This window comes from Centrocercus urophasianus, unplaced genomic scaffold (genome assembly GCF_019232065.1).
Source record: "Centrocercus urophasianus isolate 14NV4802_14NV808 unplaced genomic scaffold, USGS_Curo_1.0 seq_32, whole genome shotgun sequence".
Classification (NCBI taxonomy): Eukaryota; Metazoa; Chordata; class Aves; order Galliformes; family Phasianidae; genus Centrocercus; species Centrocercus urophasianus.
In genome coordinates this window covers 8248523-8269527 of record NW_024884889.1, presented here as the reverse complement: position 1 = coordinate 8269527, position 21005 = coordinate 8248523, and the positions used below count along the sequence as shown (strand labels likewise).

General features: G+C 38.7%; 1 protein-coding gene across 1 annotated transcript in view; it reads left to right on the top strand.

Annotated features, from left to right (window-relative positions):
- RXFP1 (relaxin family peptide receptor 1) overlaps positions 1-21005 on the top strand; it is a 54343-nt gene that overhangs the window by 15535 nt on the left and 17803 nt on the right. Inside the window, exon 3 of the mRNA XM_042829672.1 lies at positions 8108-8263. Within this exon, the coding sequence (XP_042685606.1) occupies positions 8108-8263 (156 nt within the window). The remainder of the gene's footprint in view (positions 1-8107; positions 8264-21005) is intronic.

Below are 21005 nucleotides of genomic sequence, written 5' to 3'. Positions count from 1 at the left end.
AACCCATGAGATCGTGGCTAAAATGTTTTGGATAGACTGACTAGTGGTGTTGCCAAAGACAAAGATGATTGTGTTTTTGAGTGTTGGTTTGAGAATGCCCATCTACCATGGGAGTAAACTTACCTATATTGTGTTCTAGTCTCCAATTCCATGCTATGCCACTTAAAATAACTCTTGTCCAGTTTCACCTAGGAACTATAGGCACTGTTTTCTTGTATTCAGATAATGTGGCAAGCCTCTTGTCTCTTGGTATTTTCTTCAGTTTTCAAAGCCCTTTATATAAGAACGTTAGTTTCAAAGTGTTTCTCAACTCGTTCCTTTCAAATTCCTCTTGCGCCTGGTTTGAAAATAGCATGAAATGTTGCTTTATCTCTCACACACGTTTTCAGCATCATGGAGAAAGAACAAAGCCGCTTCCTGCTTTCCAAATTCATGTCAGAAATGAATATTAGGCAGTTTGGCTTTTCTACACTCCTAAGGCTTATGTGTAAGTTATGTGAGGTTTTTTTTTCCTGATATATTTTAGAAAAAACTTATTTTTTATTAAGTGCTTATGGTTTCTCTAGCAATCATATCTAGACTTTTTATCATTGTTATACGTACGAGGGTTTTCTTTGTTTATTTTACATGTTTTATTTACGTACTCACCTCTGCTTTCATATCATTTTCTAGTCAGGTAGGTTTCTTGCCCAGAGAAATAGCTCTGAAATCTGCAGGATTTAAGAGAGATTTTAAAGTATTGCCTGGTTAGAAAGGTTTTGATTTTACTAATCAGTCATGTCAACAGCTGTTTTAAGTGCTAGAATGTGATCTCCTAAATTAAAAATACACTATTCTTGATACAGCTTTTATATTCAATCTATAAAACTAAAATATGGACAGAGTGAGATACCTAGTAAAACGAAAACACAGCACTGAGAGATTATCTCTTGATTGAAATAATGCTGGGTGTTTATTATGATGCATTTTAGGATTGAGATTTCAGCCTTTACTCTCCAGATGTGTCCAACAGTATTCTCTATATCAGGAAGCTTTAGGAGTGAAAATGCTATGTCTTCTCTGGATAGATGATATGTGATAATATAGGTCAAACACACAACTTTCCAGCTGAAAATAGCAATAAAATAGTACCACTTGATGAGTAGCATGAAGTAATTTCCCTGCTTGTGGCCTTTCTGATTTCTTTCATGTTTTTGTTGCAGCTGTGTTTTAGGACTATGCTACAAGTGCATCTTGTTCATCTCAGTGATAACTTCCTACTTCCCTGCATGCATGGGCACATGAGTACATACATACACAGACTTCTGTGTATGAAAATGAAAATAAACTGTAAGTTTCCTTCATGGATACTTAAGAGTTCTATTATAAATGCCTGTTGTTTGTTAATCTGAATAGATGAGTTTCCACTAATCTGTGTTTTACTTTGGCTTGACTATACACTGGCTCATGGGTGACTGAGTTACACTGAACAACAAGTCTGAGGTGAGCTCCTTCCTCATCACCATCACTTTGTATTGAAATTCTGAGTGCTGGTTATCCAGATGTCACAAGTGGTTGTTGCTGAAGGGACACCACTGTATCAATAAGTAACGGTTCTTGATCTTCTTGGCTTAAGCACATCTCAAATTATTTGACTGCTGAGATAAACAATCATTAACTGTTATAAATGAGGTGTTACAAAAGGGGGGAGGAAGGGGAAGTGATTGATTTCTTCTCTCTTCAGGCCTTGGAGAACCAGCCCAGGCCTTCTCCTTGATGACTGTGAGGAAGGATTTGTCTCTGACAGAGGATTTTTCCCTGTTTCAGATGGCTAGTTAATGCCTTTCTGGGCCTTCCAGGTGGGGTGGTACTGCCTGGTCTGGTATTACTCTTTAATACATCTACACTAGTGCCTTCATTGTTAGCCCAGGCCATGCATTTCATATGTCTAGCCTTAGACGTGGTATTGCAACAATATGAAATAAAAACTGGTGACACCAACAGAGAAATGCCCATTAAAAAAATAAATAAATAAAAATGCCAGGGCAAATGAAAACCTACCTTAATATAATGGAAAATGTGTCAGAATACAGGGAGAGAGAGCTTATTTCTAACAAAAGTAATAGTCAGACATCACTGTAATTCTGCATATTTGAGGAAAGAAAGAAGAGGGGAAGGGGGGTAGCAAAGGGTTTTTTGTTCCTGCTCAGTAATTTGCGTTCTGTCAGATATCACTGAATGTTCATCCTCTGGGAGTGCCTTCCAAAATTTGGGTTTCCAGACAAAACTCTCTATACTACGTATGGAAGTTTTCTCAGGCAGCAGTAGGTTTTTAAGATCTCTTCTATGCATCAGAATCATTTTATCCTAAGTTCGGTGGAACAAAAAAGCAAATTAATAGAAGATGTACAAATCCTCTGGCAAGGTACCATTGCTGAATTGCTCTGCTTACAATTTCTGGCCTCAGAGCAGATTTATCTGGCAGTTAGACAAAGAGGATCTTCCAGTGCTACAGCCAGATTAATTAGACTGAATTATCTGGAGCATAACTGATAAATAACTTAAGTAATGTTGCTATGAGATCAGAGTCTCTATTTTGCAAAAGTGCATATTTTGTGCTTTGGAAACTTCCTGGTATGAAAGCATTTTCATACACAGCAAAACATAAAGATACAGTATGAAATTAAAATTCAAGATTGGCATGCCATAGTAGACAGTCAAATACATGCATTTTTTTTGCTAAAATCCTCGTGTTTAGTGGAGCAAATGTTTTACACGCTATTTAAACTTAGGACTGTAGTTCAAGTACTACACGTTCCTAGAATTACAGCTGATGTGGTCAAGTAAGTGTAAGCGTGGTGCTTTGTGAAAATTGTAATTCTGGTATTGCAACAGTCAATATATAAAAACTGGCCAGGGCATTAGAAATGAAATTGTTGCAACCATTTGAGCTTATGAATAAATTAGACATCAGATTTGAACAATTAGCAATGGAAAAGAGGAGCAAATTGCAGAAAAGGCAACAACGATGATAACAGTTGAATTAATATTCCTGAGGAGATCTTGTATGGATGTGGAAGCCAGTGATGCCTCCAGGATTAGTATTATACTGTCTTTCAGCACTTGAACATGGAGTGCATTGGCCTACAATTTTTGCCCTGGGTGGTTACTCCAAATGAACATATTAACAGTGTTCAACTGTGTAAATTGTTCCTTATTCTTGTATAAAAAATAGAATCTGTTCTCAGTAATTACTTATTGACAGCTTTTTTCTGTTAGTAACTATAACTTTAATAGAATGACATTCTCACTAGCAGAAATCACTAGTAAGGTTTTCTTAATCAACTTTATTAGAGCCTTTTTAAAATTAGGTGCTGAAAGTATTTCCACAGTTTTCATGAGAAATCTGCAGCAAGTCAAGTAAGTGTCAAAAGTTAATTTTGCATTCTCATCCAGGAGCTGGATTAATTTCATTGCACTTTTTATTTGCCCCAAAATGTTATTTTGAATGGGAATAAGCTAATTTGGAACAAATAGCTAAACATCATTCATTTCTAGATTTTATTGCAATGCACAAATTCAGATAATGGTTCATTTAAAAGACAAACAGCTGTTGTTTTTGCACAGTCATCTTTTTTTCCTGCCAAATAGTGATTTAAATGCTTCTGATTACATCTCATCAGCCACTTGTCATTACCATTCTTCATCACTCACCCATTTTTTTAAGCTAAAGAAATTCAGTTATAAACTTGTTCTATAACCTTATTCTAATTATTTGCCTTTGAAAACAAAGGTTACAATCCCATGAGCTCACCTCCTCTGTATCGCACTAAAGGTTTTTGGAAGCCAGTTCACAGGCCCTTCAAATATCTTTCAGCAGAGAAAAAATATTTTTATCTCCTGTCACTTTGAGGTGTTCAGGTTAGTACAAAAATGACAGGCAAAATCAATTTTAACTTGAAAGTTTTCTTTGACTATTTTAGTTGAGGAAAACATTCATTTTCAAAACAGCTGTTTCAGAAGGAAATTTGCAATCCTCTCTTGATCTAATCTATTTGCCACTGCGCCTGGAGGTACTGTAGCAATTTAAAAAGTTACGGGGTGAAAAAGTCTTAGGATGTGATAAATTCACGATGGTCTCTAAGGCTTTTGTAAGTAAAATAGCTTTGCATGATAGAAAGTACAGGGTGGATTCTTTGGTACCAAGATAGTTAAAAGATTACTCTTTTAAACTTGTAATCTCCTCGCTTTTAAAAGAAAACATTGAATTTCATCAACTTCTGAGCTTTCAAACTGAGAAGCAATTCAAAGCGAAGAAAAACATGAGGTTGCTTAGCTGATGGTATTTGAGAATCATTTTGGACTCCTGACAGCGTGCCTTCATCTGGTTGTAATTTTGGAAAATACAGCAATATTTACTTGACATTATGATATGCCCTTACTTGAACCCACAGTAATACATCTGAGACTCATGTGACGAGCAGGTACCAAGCAGTGAGTCATGATTAGCTTAATTGCACTGTCTAATCAGCCCAGTCTTGTTTTCATTACTGCATAATATTCACTTGTTTTATGACAGCTACATGTGACTGCATGAACGAGTTGTTCTTCTCGTGCACCTCTCTTTCTTGGCTTCTCAAAAACTACTTGTGAGCCATTGCCTGTTCCCAAGAGCTCATGAGGCTTTGTTGCTTCTCAAGGGGTTTTTTGTGTGTTTGTTTGCTTTGTTGAGGGTTGTTTGTTTGTTTCTGGTGTTTTTAAGAGAATGCACATAAGTAGTGAGCTTCATCAATCAGTTTATCTTGACGGAAAGCTGTGCTCTACTGGGAATGTCTTGTTCTTTGGCTTTCCCTGATGTGTTCTCTTGGATGCTCCTTACGAGAGCTTAAAGAAGGGCTGACATGTCCTTTACACATTATTTCTGCATCCTTAGAGAAGTCAGGCTTACCTTGCACTAGACATCAAGCCAATTTCAGTTATTCCTTTCAGAAAGGAAGACATGGGCAGTGTTAAATTAGTCTCACATTTTAAAGAATAGGAAAAGAGTTTTCTGCATTCTCCAAGACAAAGATTACAGACACTGTAGAAATAAGTGCTTTGAAGCAGCAAGTCTGGACAAGCTTTTAAGGCGTACAGCATGAATTCTTGTTCTCTTATTGAAAGTTTGGGAGCAATTGAGGTGGTTGGGGGGTGGGGAGGGGGATCACAAAGTGCCCAATAGTCAGGAACAGATCCTGATTTGCAGAATCATGAACACGTGTTGGGTGTGTATAAAATACCCATATAAAACAAAAACATATAAAACAAAAGAGGCTTGTCTTTGAATATTGACACATGTATGCAGCAGTGGCCTAACATATGGGTTAAGGAAAGGAGAACAAAATAATCTGTTCCTTTTTTAGATTTAGCACCAACGTGAGATGGTTAGTGACACTATTAAATAACCATTCAGCAGTAATTTTGTAGTTACTTATCAGGTGCTAGAAAGGACAGCACAAATGAAACATGAGATATGAGAAGAGTGGTTCAGTTTTTTCATATTGGAAGAACAGCAGCAGGTAGGATTCAGAGTATCACCTTTGATACTCTGTGACGTGACATGATAGGTCATTTTCCTGACATGATGAACTCCAGAGTCAGAACAGTCTGCATTCACAAAACAGGAAGTGTAGATTTATTTTTTTGTTTCTGTTAATGCAGCTCTTTTTTCTTTTTCTCCTACATAGGAAACACTATTTTATGTTCCTTAATCCTGTAGAGAAACATTTGAATATTGTCTAGCATTTTACAGTGGGTTTTACTTCTTTATCTCCTCCCTTCCTTTGTCAACTTGAACAAATAATTCCCAAAGTTTCCCACTCATAAATCCCCTATGATCTGTATGGTCCAAACTTCTCTCTCCTTTTTTTTGCATAAACAAAACGTTGTTAACAAGTCAGCAGACAAAGACCTGCGCTTTCAGGGATTTCAGTCTGATAAATCTCTGGTGTATGGTGTACAAGGCATAACAAAATACAGAGACTTTGAGGTTGGTTTTTTTGTTTGTTTCATTTCTGCTTGGTTCTTGCATATTGGTGTTTCTTACCAGGTACCTCAGTTGCTCAGATTGTGAGAGATTACTGCCTTGATTGTCTGTGATTTCTGTGACTTCAGGCATTAAGGACCACATGTGTTTCTGTGATGCTCTGTTTGTTTATTTATATCATCAGCCTGCTTAAGACTTTTTCCAATTATTATTAAGTGGAATAAATTAAAACCAAAAACACTGTTAGTATGAGCACAGAGCAGCAGAGAACAACACACAAGCAGATTCAGCCTGAGATTAAAATGTAGCTTTATCATCAGTACCTCTCTATCCCTGTTGTACCTATAGAGACCTAAAGCAAAAGTGCACTTGAGTCTTTACGTCACTTACAGAGTGGTGCATAGAAGTCAATCAAGTTTTTGAAATCAGAAAATCATACAGTGGTTGTTAGCTGGAATATACAGCTGGACACCTCTGATAGCAAAGAGGGATTCTGTGCCTATGGGAACAAACAAAATATTGATCCCAGAATTTCTTCCTCCTGCTACTCCTACATTTCTGTTTATGAAGGTTGTAAATGTTATCAAGGGTTGAACAGGTGAAAGTTCTCAAAGAGCTACGAATTTGAAGTAATTCACTTACAGGTGATTCCCTTAGTTTAGGAGAAAACAAGGACAAGAATAGTGCTGTATAAAAACATTCCCATTCTTAACCATATAAAGCTTCATAGAAGAATCATGTTTTGTCTTATGACTGTGACCTTGAAAAAAAATTTGCATGTGCAGATACTGTAGGGTCATTTACAAGACAAGTATCCCTTTACATATAGTAAAGATATAGATAGCCTTTCAAGTGCCCCACGAAGCAATGAAAATTAAATTAGAACTTTCATCCTTTCACTACAGCATCCACCAAATCAAAGGTTACCTATAAAGATTATCTGGCATATTTTGAAAGTACTTCAAAAATGAAATTAGCAGTCCTTTGCAGAATGCCACTGCATGAAGCCTTGGGTGTGGGAAGAGCCCCAGGTAGCATTGTGAGCTGGTGACACTTCCCTCTCTTTTTGTTACGTGGGAAACAGAATCAATTGCGTTCCAGTGCAACTCTGTCATCTGCTAATGGAAAGAAGTTGGTATTGAAAGGAAATTTGAGCTAGCACTCTGTAAAAGTGCTACACTACAAAAGCTCTCCGTAGATCAGTTGCACTTGTCCTGTAAAACTGTTGACAGTGGCAGAATTTGTCCCTGAGGAGTCTGGTAAGGCATTGTGCATCTGTAAATGTGGGGAGCTGAAGCTGCTGTCAAATTGAGAGCACAGGACTGGTAGAATCCAATTGCTAACTCCTCCAGCTGCCATGGCTGAACCTCATCAGCATTTTGCTTCATTTCTTCCATGAGTTCCCTGGGTTCTTTGAGTAGATTTCCTATAAGCTGTGGACTTAAATGCACAGATCCTGTTTTCCATAAACTTCAATAAATTCTGAACCATGCCTCCAAAGATTTTGAACAGGATTTGTGGCTGTGCCTCTGTGCCTTAGTCATTCTTTGGCAAAGCTGTGTCACAGACTTGAGCTTACTCTCATTGTTCTTTGATCCTTGAGCAGTTGATGTCCAGTAATTGCTTTAAAATTAGAACACGTTTAGAAGTATGTCATGCTGACTTTGTATAAAAAGGATTTATCCACCTGGGTCTCAAATTGCAGTGCAAATTAATATAGTCCATATCTATATAGCTTATCTGGATTATTGCTGTAGTAAATTAATTTTTAGCGCAAAGCAAAATTATCCTTTTAAATATTGGCCTTAGGTCATTTCTCTTGTTTGATTAGCATTTGCATTTGTTACTAGGATGCATGGGAAGGAATTACCTGGTCTCTTTATATCAAAGCAAATTTTAATTATCTCACTATATAAAAGGTCTTTTTTTGCCAGGAGTGTTTAATATTCTCTTGTAATTGCACGTCCCGTGAACTGGCATGTGTTTATGACTTGATATTCACACTCAAATGAAAATGAATATTTATAAAAACATAGTCTCAGTGATCTGCATACTTCTAAGAGCATATCTTAAAGTAAGCATATTTCTTCTGTCTCTATTTAGTCGTTCGTGACACTTTGGAAGATGCTGTTTCCAGAGGCAGTGCCGCCTGCCCCTTGGGCTACTTTCCCTGTGGCAATATCACAAAGTGCTTGCCCCAACAACTTCACTGTAATGGTGAGGATGACTGTGGGAATCATGCTGATGAAGACAACTGTGGTATGTTGTTAAGGCTTTTCTTTGTTTCTGGCAGTCACTGAAACCCATGCGCTGTTTGCACCAAGTGGAGAGTTACAGAGCAGAAGCCGTTTGAATGTTGTGTGTTTTCAGAGGATGTAGCAGATAGTGGCTTTCCCTGATAAAGCCTCTCAACAAGCCATTTGCTAGGAAGAAAAGACTACATTTGCATATCGTAGAAGTTTATCCAGTTTTATCATTTTTGCTTTTCATTTTGATGTGTACCTGTGTGTGTGAACTGGGAAAGGCCCCTGCTGCAGACAGATGGACCTACATGCTGACCTACGATGCTTGACGTAACTGTTAAAGCTGGTTGGGAAGCAGAATTTAAACTAATTTTCAAAGTTGGCCAGAAATCTTTCACGTCCTAAAACAGGAGAAAAAAAAACCAGAGCCATGCTTGTATGAGTTCTGCAAGCTGCAAGGCTGCCAGATTTTGGAAATGTAGCTATCTGAGGAAATGCACATAGGCTGCTGCTGCCTGTTGTTGCAGACCTTGTCACTCTGCCTCCATCTCCATGGTGTGAAGATGCCAGCCAGGCACGCTGCCATCAGAATGGAGCATGGAGGCAAAAAATGAAAACTATATATAAACACTAATGTTTCTGAAAGGTATAATTTGAAACAAAATATGGTAAATATATTTTTCATTAACAATCTCAGCAAAATCATTGAGAGATTGAAACCATGTTTGCTTTCACTCCATATTTTCAGAGCTCAAAATTGTGCCTGCATGCAATACCTTATTTCTCTGCCTATGAAATTCTACCATATGAAAATTACTTTTGGCTCTAATCCCATTTAACAGACCTGTGCTGCCTTGTAGATTGATGTCACTTCCACCATTTCGTTGCCAATGATTTAAATCTTGAAGAAAATTGACTCTTGTTCTATTGTTCTTCTGTGTATAAGTTGCCTCTTAAACAGTTGATGCATGTTCCATTTCTGTAAAGTACCAGAAAGTCTATTGTGCATGGACTTGCTGAAAGTGTACAGATTGATGAAGTGGGGATTTGGACACACACAGTTTTGCAACAGGATATGCAGGACAACAGAGCCTGCAAAGCAATTCGGCTGCAGTATAGAATCCATTTCCAAGTACAACAATGAGCTAGAGACCATTTCTGAGCTATAAAAGATGATAAGTCTTTGTATCAGCTCTATGAGAAATTAGTGTTTTCTTCTTGCATCATAACCTGATATTCTCAAAATGCATACCTTGTATAATGCACTGTGCTCATATTCAGCTCTAAAACTGATACAGCAGTCAAATTTCATTGTTTCTCTAAAAGAAGAGTAATTATGTTGCCTGAGAACTTGAAATGTTCTCTTGGGGTTTCTGTAACATTCCTACATTGAAGTATGTGTGGAAATCATTGTTGAGTAGGATTTTGTCCAACCATTCATCTTGCTTAAAATCAAAGGAAGTGTCACCAATTAGTTCCCAAGACAGGGATTCTATCCAGCTATTTCTTTATGCTGCAGTTTCCCAGGGCTATTTCAGTGTGCCTGCCATTACACCAGGAGTTATAGCTAGTTCTTTATACCCTTTTTTTTAATGTACAGTTGAAATCATTGCTCCTGGTTACAGAAAAGCAATTCAAAATTAAATTACTTCACTGAAGTAATTGGTTTTTTTTGTGCAGCACCATAGGAACTTTTATCCACAAGGTTCCCCAATTAAGTAACTCAACTTTTAAATTCTTGCATGCTTGTATCTTGCATAAATTTGAGTAAGACTTTTGAGATGGTCAGTCTACCACATTCAAGCCAGCACATGTGGTGAGGATGGGAAAAAATAGTGTGGGCCCTAAAAGGAATTCAGACATGCAAGATAAACGCTTCTCAGGTACAGCTAGCTAGAACAACTGCTCCGCCAATTATGTCTTCAGTAATGACAAAGCCCTATCTTAAGCCTAGAGAAAAATATTATAGCAGAGGTTTGCATTTATTTTAAACCAGTCTGATAAAGAAAGGAGATGCAAAGCAAAAATAATTTCTCACAGAGAGTAGTCCTTTCTTTGGTGGAAAGGATGATATCAATGAAGATTAAAAGAAAAAAAAAAAGCACTTCTTTTGAAGAGCATAATAATGCCATTGCAAAAATTGGGTGAAATTGCTTGGAAAAAAAGAGATACTCTGAACATAAGACAACCCAAGGTCCAGCTGTTCAACAGTAACTGCTAGATGTGCAGAGCATTAATAGAAACTGATTACCAAAATAGCACTTTTAAGAAATATCAATGAATTAAACAAGCAGAGAAGTAATTAGCATAAAAGCACTCTTAGATATTCAGAGAGAGTTGCTTTGTAAAAACCTTTAAGTGACCTTACAATAGAAAGGCATAGGTTTTTCTTCTATGGTTGTCAATTACAGCGAGATATAGAAGCCATCTGGGTATTCTGGTCTTGCAAATTACTCAAGTTGGAATCTTGAAATTCCACATGCAGTATGGTTAATCAGTAGCACAGCTTAAAATCTGTCTGCCTAATTTATTATGTGATGTACAAACCCATATTTAGATCTCACATGGCTTTATGGTAGGTTGGAAATAAAAGGTGAAAGAACATCTCCTCTCCATGCATTGGTGCAAGAGAGACCAACGTAACAGGAGTCTGAAAATACTGGCATTAGTCGGTCTGAAGAAGGCTGGTGTCTGCTCTCTGTTATTAATGGTCCCCATTACCATATACTGCAAGTTTACCAGGCTACTGAGAACGTGTGTCCCAGCCCCTTGGCCTCTTGGATGTTCCTATAGACCCAGACATCTTTGCTCTGTGCCCCCACTGTATGCATACCACAGACATTTTGTAGATGTAGATCAGAAACCATCAGAGATTTCACTAAATATTCCAGGTACCTCTTGGCAATTCTGCCCCTTTCCTCTCATCTTGAGCAGAGTTCTGTAGTTTCCCTCTTTATTCATACAGTGATACTTACATCATTATGTTTGAGAAGATTTGCAGTATTTTTTCTCTTTCACACACTGCATGCCCTGCAGCAGTAAAATATGATTACAGATATTTGAAATTAAAAGGATTCTTCACTCACTGGTAGCTGTCTTCAGTTGTTCAGTAATAGCACTTTCTGTTAAATCCATGCATGTAACAGTTAGCTTTGTGGAGCCTCCTTCACACATTTTTTCTTTCCTTTCCACTGAGATCTCTATCAGAATAATAAGTTAAAAACTAAGAGATGCAGCCTGAAATTAGAATAATAGACAGGGTCACATTTAGATCTGAGATGGCCATGGCTGTTCTTAACCTCAGGGTGAGGATGTTATGTTTTGCAGTTAAGCTTCAGCATTTCTTCCTCTTCACAACCCTTCTGGAGAGGGGATATCCAGAATGAAGCTGCTCATCTTTGAAAATCCATGTGCCTTTTTCACCCAGTTGAGTTCTCAATCAATAAAGTAGTATGTGTGTTATCCTGATGGGGAAGAGCTTGAGGCAGCTATAAGAGAAGGAGAGCAGCAATTTATCAAGCCCTAAGTGATAACAGGTTCTTTTCAAACTAATATTAGATAACCTTAAATGTGCATGGAAAATACAATCTTTCCTTATGAATGTGAAAACATAGTCCATCAAGTAGCAGGTGGCTCTGTACATTTTCCATAAATACAATATTTTTAAACAAAAATGAGTTATGTGAAGTTTTATCATTTGTCATAAACGCTTGTGGCTTTGAGGAATTTTCCTTTTTAAGGCTAAGTGTGGCAGTAAATTTTTCCCTGCTCTTCTGCCCTGTACTCATTCTTTCTGAAATACTGAGTTCTTCCCAAAGCAACCAAGTATGATGTTTAGCAGTTTAGCCTAAATCGTGACCTGGTAATCTCAGCTGGGGAGCACACGAACCCCCCTGTGACTCTGGAGGAAACAGTCAGAGACCTACTGCTCCAACTGGACTGCCACAAGTCGATGGGGCCAGATGAGATCCACCCGAGAGTGCTGAGGGAACTGGCGGAGGTGAGAGCCGAGCCGCTTTCCATCATCTGTCAACGCTCCTTGTTGACTGGTGAGGTCCCAGATGACTGGAGGCTTGCCAATGTGACTCCCATTTACAAGAAAGGTCGTAAGGAGGATCCGGGGAACTACAGGCCTGTTAGCCTGACCTCGGTGCCAGGGAAGGTGATGGAGCAGATTGTCTTGAGGGAGATCATGCGGCATCACCGGGGGATCAGGCCTAGCCAGCATGGGTTCATGAAGGGCAGGTCCTGTTTGACCAACCTGATCTCCTTCTATGATCTAGTGACCCATCTGGTGGATGAGGGAAAGGCTGTTGATGTGGTCTACCTAGACTTCAGCAAAGCCTTTGACACTGTCTCCCACAGCATTCTCCTGCAGAAGCTGGCAGCCAGAGGCTTGGATGGATACACTCTTGGCTGGGTGAGGAGCTGGTTGGAGGGCCGGGCACAGAGAGTGGTGGTAAATGGAGTCAAATCCAGCTGGCGACTGGTTGTGAGTGGTGTTCCCCAGGGGTCGGTGCTGGGGCCTGTCCTCTTCAATATCTTTATTGATGACCTCGATGAGGGCATCGAGTGCACCCTCAGTAAATTCGCAGATGACACCAAATTGGCTGGAAGTGTGGATCTGCCTGGGGGTAGCGAGGCCCTACAGAGGGATCTGGACAGGCTGGAGAGCTGGGCTGAAGCCAATGGGATGAGTTTCAACAAGGCCAAATGCCGGGTCCTGCACTTCGGCCACAACAACCCCAGGCGACGCTACAGGCTTGGGGCGGTGTGGCTGGAGGACTGCATAGAGGAAATGGACCTGGGGGTATTGATTGATGCTCGGCTGAATATGAGCCGACAGTGTGCCCAGGTGGCCAAGAAGGCCAATGGCATCCTGGCTTGCATCAGAAACAGTGTTGGCAGCAGGAGCAGAGAGGTGATTGTTCCCCTGTATTCAGCACTGGTGAGGCCGCACCTCGAGTGTTGTGTCCAGTTTTGGGCCCCTCACTGCAAGAAAGATATTGAGGCCCTGGAACGTGTTCAAAGGAGGGCAACAAAGCTGGTGAGGGGTCTGGAACACAGGCCATATGAGGAGAGGCTGAAGGAGCTGGGAATGTTCAGCCTGGAGAAGAGGAGGCTCAGGGGAGACCTCATTGCTCTCTATAACTTCCTGAAGGGAGGTTGTAGTGAGCTGGGGGTCGGCCTCTTCTCTCGTGTCATTAGTGATAGGACCAGGGGGAATGGCTTCAAGCTACGTCAGGGGAGATTCAGGCTGGACATGAGGAAGTATTACTTTTCAGAAAGGGTGGTCAGGCACTGGAATGGATGCCCAGGGAGGTGGTGGAGGCACCGAGCCTGGGGGTGTTCAAGGAAAGACTGGATGTTGTGTTGAGGGACATGGTTTAGTGGGAGCTATTGGGAATAGGTGAACAGTTGGACTGGGTGATCTTTTAGGTCTTTTCCAACCTTGGTGATTCTATGATTCTATGATCGTGTTTCTCTTGGAACTATTTTTGTATCTATGTTAACATAATAATTACAAAGGTAGCAATTCCAGCATCCTTCTGTGCTCAAGCCTGATTTAAGACAAGTAGGCAGAACAGCTTGGTTTGATTGTCCCACCAAGGATCTATTTGATTTCACTCATAATGGCTTCAGCTTAATTTTTAAAATTTGGCCAGGTTGATATGGGAATTGTCTATGAAGCAAGCAGAATAAAAAGTTATTTCTCACATCGAAGACTACAGTGTTACTGCTAAGGTACTCTAACCTAGCTCTGTGCAAGGCCATTTGAAGCCCAATGGCATGCTGGAAGAGCCAAGTGCATGCTCATGCAGAGAAGCATTTTGGAATCTCTGGCTTGACAGCGATACGCAGTCATAAGCAGAGCAGAACTAAAACCAGCAGTGCTAGACAAAAGCAACAGCTGTTGAAATCAAAACAAAAATAACAGAACAGTATTTCTGATGTAGCTCTTCAGCAAGTCCACCTGTGTTTTATTATCTTCAAGTACGTTTGTTTATATGAACAAATCCTGATGTGTATGAAAAGTTAGATCATAGCACAAATGTACTCTTTGGACAGAAAGCAGTAAAGTTGCCAGAAATCATCAGTAGATATTTTTCAAATCACCAAGTCTGAGTATCTTTAGATATATATTTTTTTTCCCTTAATCTGCTCCTTGATTGAGTATTGCATTTAGAAACTTCATTGTTTGCTTTTATGCAATCTGCCTAAGAGGGCTGAATGAGCAAACTTCTGTCCTAGATAAAAGTCAGCTTTCTTGAATAAATATTTCAATTACTCATAGTGGTAAAAATGTGAGATTATCAGTCTAATAACCTCTGTGTAATTATCAACTCTAAATAAATCAGTAGGTCAGTTATCCTTTTGCACTCTTCTTACAAGGTGCTGCAAAAATTCCCAGTGCAGCTGAACTTTACATCAGCGTGATGCTTTACATGTGATCTTCTAAGATCTTTGTTGCAGTGGGCTTCAGTGCTGCTAGCATTCCTCCGTAAATCAATGATTTGTTCATACATGTGTGGAATAGTTTTGCTGATAAGATGGCAGTGAATGGCCTATGATGGGAAGTCTTCCCGCCAAGAGCAGAGCTGCTGACCTCAGTTTTTTGCTCCAAACCCAACCATCGGCTCTTGAGTTCAGTTTGGTACAAAACTGTACGTGGAGAAATACAGGAACGGAATCATATTCCAAAAGGTACTGAGCTTTTCTGCTGCCAGAGAACACTTGTGTTTTACCTGGTCAATTTGAAAGCACATTTCGGTGTTTGTTGAAGTCTAAGATGAAGCCCTGCCGGTTTGTCTCTGATACATTTAGAGCTCTGAGTCTGTTACAGGCTCTGAAAATCTCTTAGATGTAAAGTATCGGTGCACTCGCTTCTTTGTAAATAATCCTTCTGCTTTCAGACCTAGCACTTTTTCCTAACTTCCATTAGGGTTTCATAGCACGCGAGCATGCAATCTCTATCTATTTAGCTATTGGATTTATGATGTTGTGTTCTAGTTTAGAAATGCAAACAATAAGACCAACGTAAAGCCTTCAGTCATACCTCCTGGGCTTTGATCACAATACATTCTATGAAGCCAGGTGTGCCTGGTGAGGGCTAATCTGGATTGACTCCACTAACGCCAATGGAAAGGCTCCCACTGGCTTCAGTGAGCAAGGATTCATAACTTCCCTAAATTAGGAAACTAATGAAAATCTCAGATGTTTCAAAGTGCGTTTGTGACTCGTGTTAGCATTTCATGCCGTTTTTAGAAACACTGTGCTAGCAGTGATTTATTTTGTTTATTTTTTTCTCAGTGAGATGAATTCTAGATTGTGATCTACAACCTGTAGTGGAAGCAGGAAATAGAGAATGTGTCCTCTCATGTTGTCTGTGATGGACATCATAAATAAATGCCTTAATTCTTCTCTTAGACTTAATTTGGAACAGACTGGATATGCCTTATACTCTGCTCAAAATTAGTGCAAGAGTTGTTTCATGCTATTGAATAGTTTTTATACTCAGTCTTGTAGCTGTTTACTGAAATGGATTCTTCACTTATTGCTAGCAAACAACCACTAAGTCTGCAGATTGTAAATATCAGAAGTAGGGTAAAAAGTATATTTAGAGTAAAAATTGTACGAAACAAATAAATAAAACACTTTAGCATTCATATTCATTCCAAAGCAAAAAATCTGCATGCTTTGTGCCTAATTACCTGCATTTCTCTAGGCTGGATTTTTGTGTTGTGAATAAGCCAGTAGAAAAATTACAGGTATGTGTTTGACTGTAACTCCACTTAGAAGCAATAATAAAAAGGGAATAGAAAGAACACCTTTTTGTGTTCTATCTTTTGTTCACTAGCAGGATCTTTAATTATGCAATAATTAATGGAAAAAAATTGCTGAAGCTATTTTGAGAGTTTCTTCAGTGTTCAGAAATTTGGCATCTGGACAATTTAGCTGATAGTTCTGCAGAACTGTTTTTTGGCAGTTGGGCAGTGATTGTAGTGTGTGCGCGTTTGTTTGTTAATCACAGTGTCATAGCCGTGTTTTTCCAGTCCAGTGAAGCAAGAACAGGCATGCAGATTTAATTTAAGATGTTTCTGACTCTCCAGAGGAGTTTGTCACTGGCTAAATGCTCTTACCATTGTATTGCTCCCAGACCTGAGAGGTCTCAGAACAAAAGGCAGCATTCAGTTCCCTATGTTTATGTATGGATGTTTGTTACGGTCTCTCTAGCTGGATATGCAATGGAAATCACAGATGTGGATTGCTGAAAGAAATGAGGCAGTAAACTCTTTGAAGTCCTGCACCTATTTCCATTTACAAGCAATGGGCTCACCTGTTCTGTGCGCCGTGCCATCGTGCCATCAGGCTGGCCTTATGTCAAGAATTATTACCCCTAGTATAAAAGGGCCTATAAAATTGGACAGGATGAAAGTAATGAAATTCTGTACAGTTGTCATTGTTTTCCCTCATGTATTTCTTTGAAGATCTACAAAATTAGAGAGAACTACTGCAGTTCGTAGGTATAGTAAATCATACTTTAGATTTCCATAGCAGAAAACTAAATTTCTATGGGATGTCTGAAAGCTACATGCTTTAATACTGCAAAATTGCTCATTAAGAAATGGGAAATTTCAGGGAATGTGACATTCTTGGCTTTGCCTCAGCAGATTGCAGACAAGCTGGACAATTCTGTTTTTCAAATAATAAATGATATTTATACTTAGTCTAACGTTTTCCTGGCATGCCATTTATGTACATAATGCTTAAAACAGGAGATTTAAACACGAGACAAGACTGAGCTTTGAGCCTGTAAATTCTCTTTATAAAGCAAAAAGAAAACACTTGGAATTCAGCAGCATGTGTTCAATGTAGCAAACATTTGGTGAAAGATCAGATCTTTGAGTGTCACATCAGATTTTTTATGTATGCAATTCTATAGGGACAAGTTTTTTCTTCTTCTTGGCTATTCATCCAGCTGCACACACCACTGAAATTATTAGATTTACACTGATCTAAAGTGATCAGATAGATTTGCTGAAGCTCTGGAGGTTTTTACTCAATCAACCAATAAGATCTTTAAAGATTTTTGATAGCTGAGGGAAGCTCTTTTCTAGACATTTTCTCCTTGGGTCTCCAAAGTCATGGCTCACTCATAGTGGATCTTCAGAGCAATACAAGGTGTTATGTGCATATCTGTGCTATTAGCTTGTATTAATTTACTGTCACATTTATTTCAAAACTGGTAGATAGTTCTAGAAAAACAAAACAGAAAAATTGAATAATGTATATAGATCAAAAATTCTGTTCTATAAACTAGAAAGCTCTCCTGTGCAACTGCTTTACAGGAATAAAGGTACAATATTGGGATGATATTTATCTTTTGGAAATTGGAGCCTGCTTATCTCCTTAAATTTGCAGTGGTTTAATATGGGTATCTTAAAATCAAGAATAAACACGTGCAAGCAGGAAATCGAGCTCATTTAGAAAAGTGTAAATCTCATTTGAATTGATATAATACCTTTTTGTTTGTTTGTTTTTGAGATAACATTGTCATATATAAATAGGCATGCTATATTTAAATTCATTAGCAGGTAGAGAAGGATCAGTGTACAGTAGCACTCATTTTGGCGTGGGGCATGTTGCCTTTGCTTTGACAAGCAAGTTAAATGTTCTTCACCTGGATATCTAAACTGGGCTGAGGAATTTACTCCCAGAGTCAAATGTTCCAGGCTCTGCAAGACTCCTCTGTGTAAAATCTCAGTATGGGTTTGGTCTTGCCATGAGTTATTGGAATGTATCAGCATATCCTCGGGCTGGAAAAGGGCAGTTATGAGAATGTTTTAAAAGGAGTTGCTCCCTCATTCTTGCTCATAGAACACAGATTTTCCTTGTTGTACTCAAAAGTATTCTGTTTAAATCCTGAAGTCATTTCTTACGGTGAGAGAAAATATATTGGAATAAATACACCCATGAATTATGTCCATCAACAGCAAAAGGCAAACTCAAAGAGTGTCCCAGTGGCTCTTTAGAATGCAGAAGTGTTTGTTCATTTCACTGATATCATTTCTCTTCGTAATAATGAACGCACAGTCAAGAGAAGGAGAAAGTTTTATAGAGAATGTTCTTTATATAAGGCCTGTATTTATATATTATACAGTGTGGACATTTATCATATGTGACTAACATTTTTCAAATGAGCAAAAGGGATGTTTTTTCTGGGATTTGTCACTGAAAAGATAATTTGACAAGATTAACACACTCATTCTCATTCCTATCAGAAATGGTAATTGACAACCTCCAGGAAGGAACAGTATGTTAATCTGCCTTCAAATAAGTCCAGTTTACAATTATTTAGTTCATTTCTCCCACACAGGGGAATATTCACTTACGCCTTGTTTTCTCAGATCTCCTTCTCACTGAAGTACAGCCAACATAAACTATTTTAGAACTGGCTCAGGAAAAAGTAACTTTTCTTCTGAGCTGAACTCCCTCAAACGATGGATTTTGAACTTCAAGACCAGCGCTATTGCCAGTCATTTCTTAAACAGTTTGGAGAACCTCATCTCAACAGTAGTAAACAGGTCACAAATGTACCATATAAACCCTAAAGAATTACAAAGCATTTTAGAGTTCTGGCATTTGGTGTTCCACTGAATGGCTGCACAAAATAGTTGTTCGTGCAGCACGTTCATCTGGGATTTGACAAAGCAACTCACATAAAATATGGACTGTTCCACACTTTACACAAGACTTGGCCCAAACCAAACATTCTTCAAATGTTGTCAAAAAAAAAAAAAAAAAAAAAAAAAAAGGAAAAAAATGCTGTTTTCTTTCTTGCAATGAACTTACACATTCTAGACAGCCGTAATGGTTCCAGTACAAAATAATCGGTCTTCATTTTTCTTCATTCCTCCCTTCTCTTTTATGACTGCTCAAAAATACACAGCTGTCTCTCGACTTACTTGGAACCACTGGTGAACTTCCACTTCATTGTGAACTGTTCCCTCATTTATTTTAGCATAGGAAGCTCTGCTCATGCCTTCCCTCTGCAAATATAGACTGCAGAGGTCGTCCTTTGTAAACGCTTTGTCACGTGGCAAAAGCATTTTAAAAATGCTAAAAAGTGGAATCAGATTTAATCTATCCACCCTTTAGCATCAGAAACAGAGAAGTACAGATGGAAAAAAAAAATTGATGCCTTAAGTGTCAGCTTACAAGAGGATTAGAATTGATGGCTTTTAACTATGCATTCAGAGAAAGCAGTTAGTTGCCCAAACCTTTCTATGATTCTAATTATGGATTAGAAGTTCCATGTTTTGAGACTGTATTCCTGGCTGCAAAGTATTTGTTTGCTGTGACTATTCTCTGAGGATAAACTCGGTTTTAATGCATGTTTAAAAACCTCTATTTCACAACCCTCAATGAAAGATTCCTCTTATATCTCACCTCCTCTGTATATGTGCTATTACTAGGAGTTCCACCAGCTCCCCAGTTGCTGGGTCCAGTTTTGCAAGTTAAAGAGTGAAATCCTTTTTAAAATTAAAACAAAACAAAACAAAAACCCCCCCAAAAAACCAACAACACAGAAATGGTGGTAGGGGAAACCCCATTACAGCTCTAACTGCACGGCAGGAGGTCTGTAATCACTGCTGGACAAAGGAGCTGTTTTCCTCATTTCATTGATTATAGATTCTGTATTTTGGGTTTGTAATCCAGTCCTAAAACTGAATTGCTGCTCAGTATTTAAAACAAGCCGAGCAATCTTTCAGCAGATTTAGACTCTCTTTGTTTTGTCCAAAATGAATTATGCAGCTTCTGATAATCAGCTTAATGATCTGACTGGGCAAAATTGCTAATGCTTCAGCAGACACCAGGTGCTCTCAAGAAAGTTAATGTAAAAAGTGCCTTCTGTGGGTGGGAAACAGACGTTCTTGCAGGGCATAATATGGTTAACATGTATTTTCAAATCAAGCCTTTTTTTTTTTTCCTCTTTATAAAACAGTTCCTGAAGACAGAGATTTCTTTTTGCTTTATTTTTTATCAATTTATGCATAACAAATGAATAGAAGATTAAAGATAGTTTGCCTGAAGTTTCTACTCATTCAGAATACCTGTTAATTAGAACACAGCTTTTCAGCTTAAGCATCTCTCAGAAGAGCTCCATCTGCTGACACTGTGGGCAGCTTTAAGGAGATGCTTGCAAGGTAATTTCCCTGCATAGCTGAGGAAAATGCATTGTAATGTGACACGAGGAATAAGAGACAATTTCAGAATGGGAGAATTTACAAAAAATTGAACACGTTTCACTTCTCCCTGCCTATTTTTTGAGACAACAGTTCTTGCTTGAACATTAAAAAAAAAAATGTCCATGAGGAATGGTATTTAACTAGTACAACTGGACTGTCCCCATGCAGAATGGAGGAAGCCAGTGTTAATGTATTAAACAAATGCAACTAGGAGAGTAATAATAAAATCAGCAGAGCCATCCTTGGGGCTCTCATGTAAGTATTTTTTGACAGCAGGTATCATTACAAAATAATGTTTCTGATTACTACTGATGCTTCAGCTCACCAGATATCCTCACCATCCTAAGGAGCACTGCTGCTGCGGGTGCAAATTTATTCAAATGAGATGCTTTAAACTAGAAACGTTTGGACATCATCAGAGCTGAAGAGAGGTCAGACTCAAACTAGCAAGACAAAAAGCAGACCGCAGCTGTCAAAGGTTCTTTTTTCCCCCCCTTTTTCCCCCCC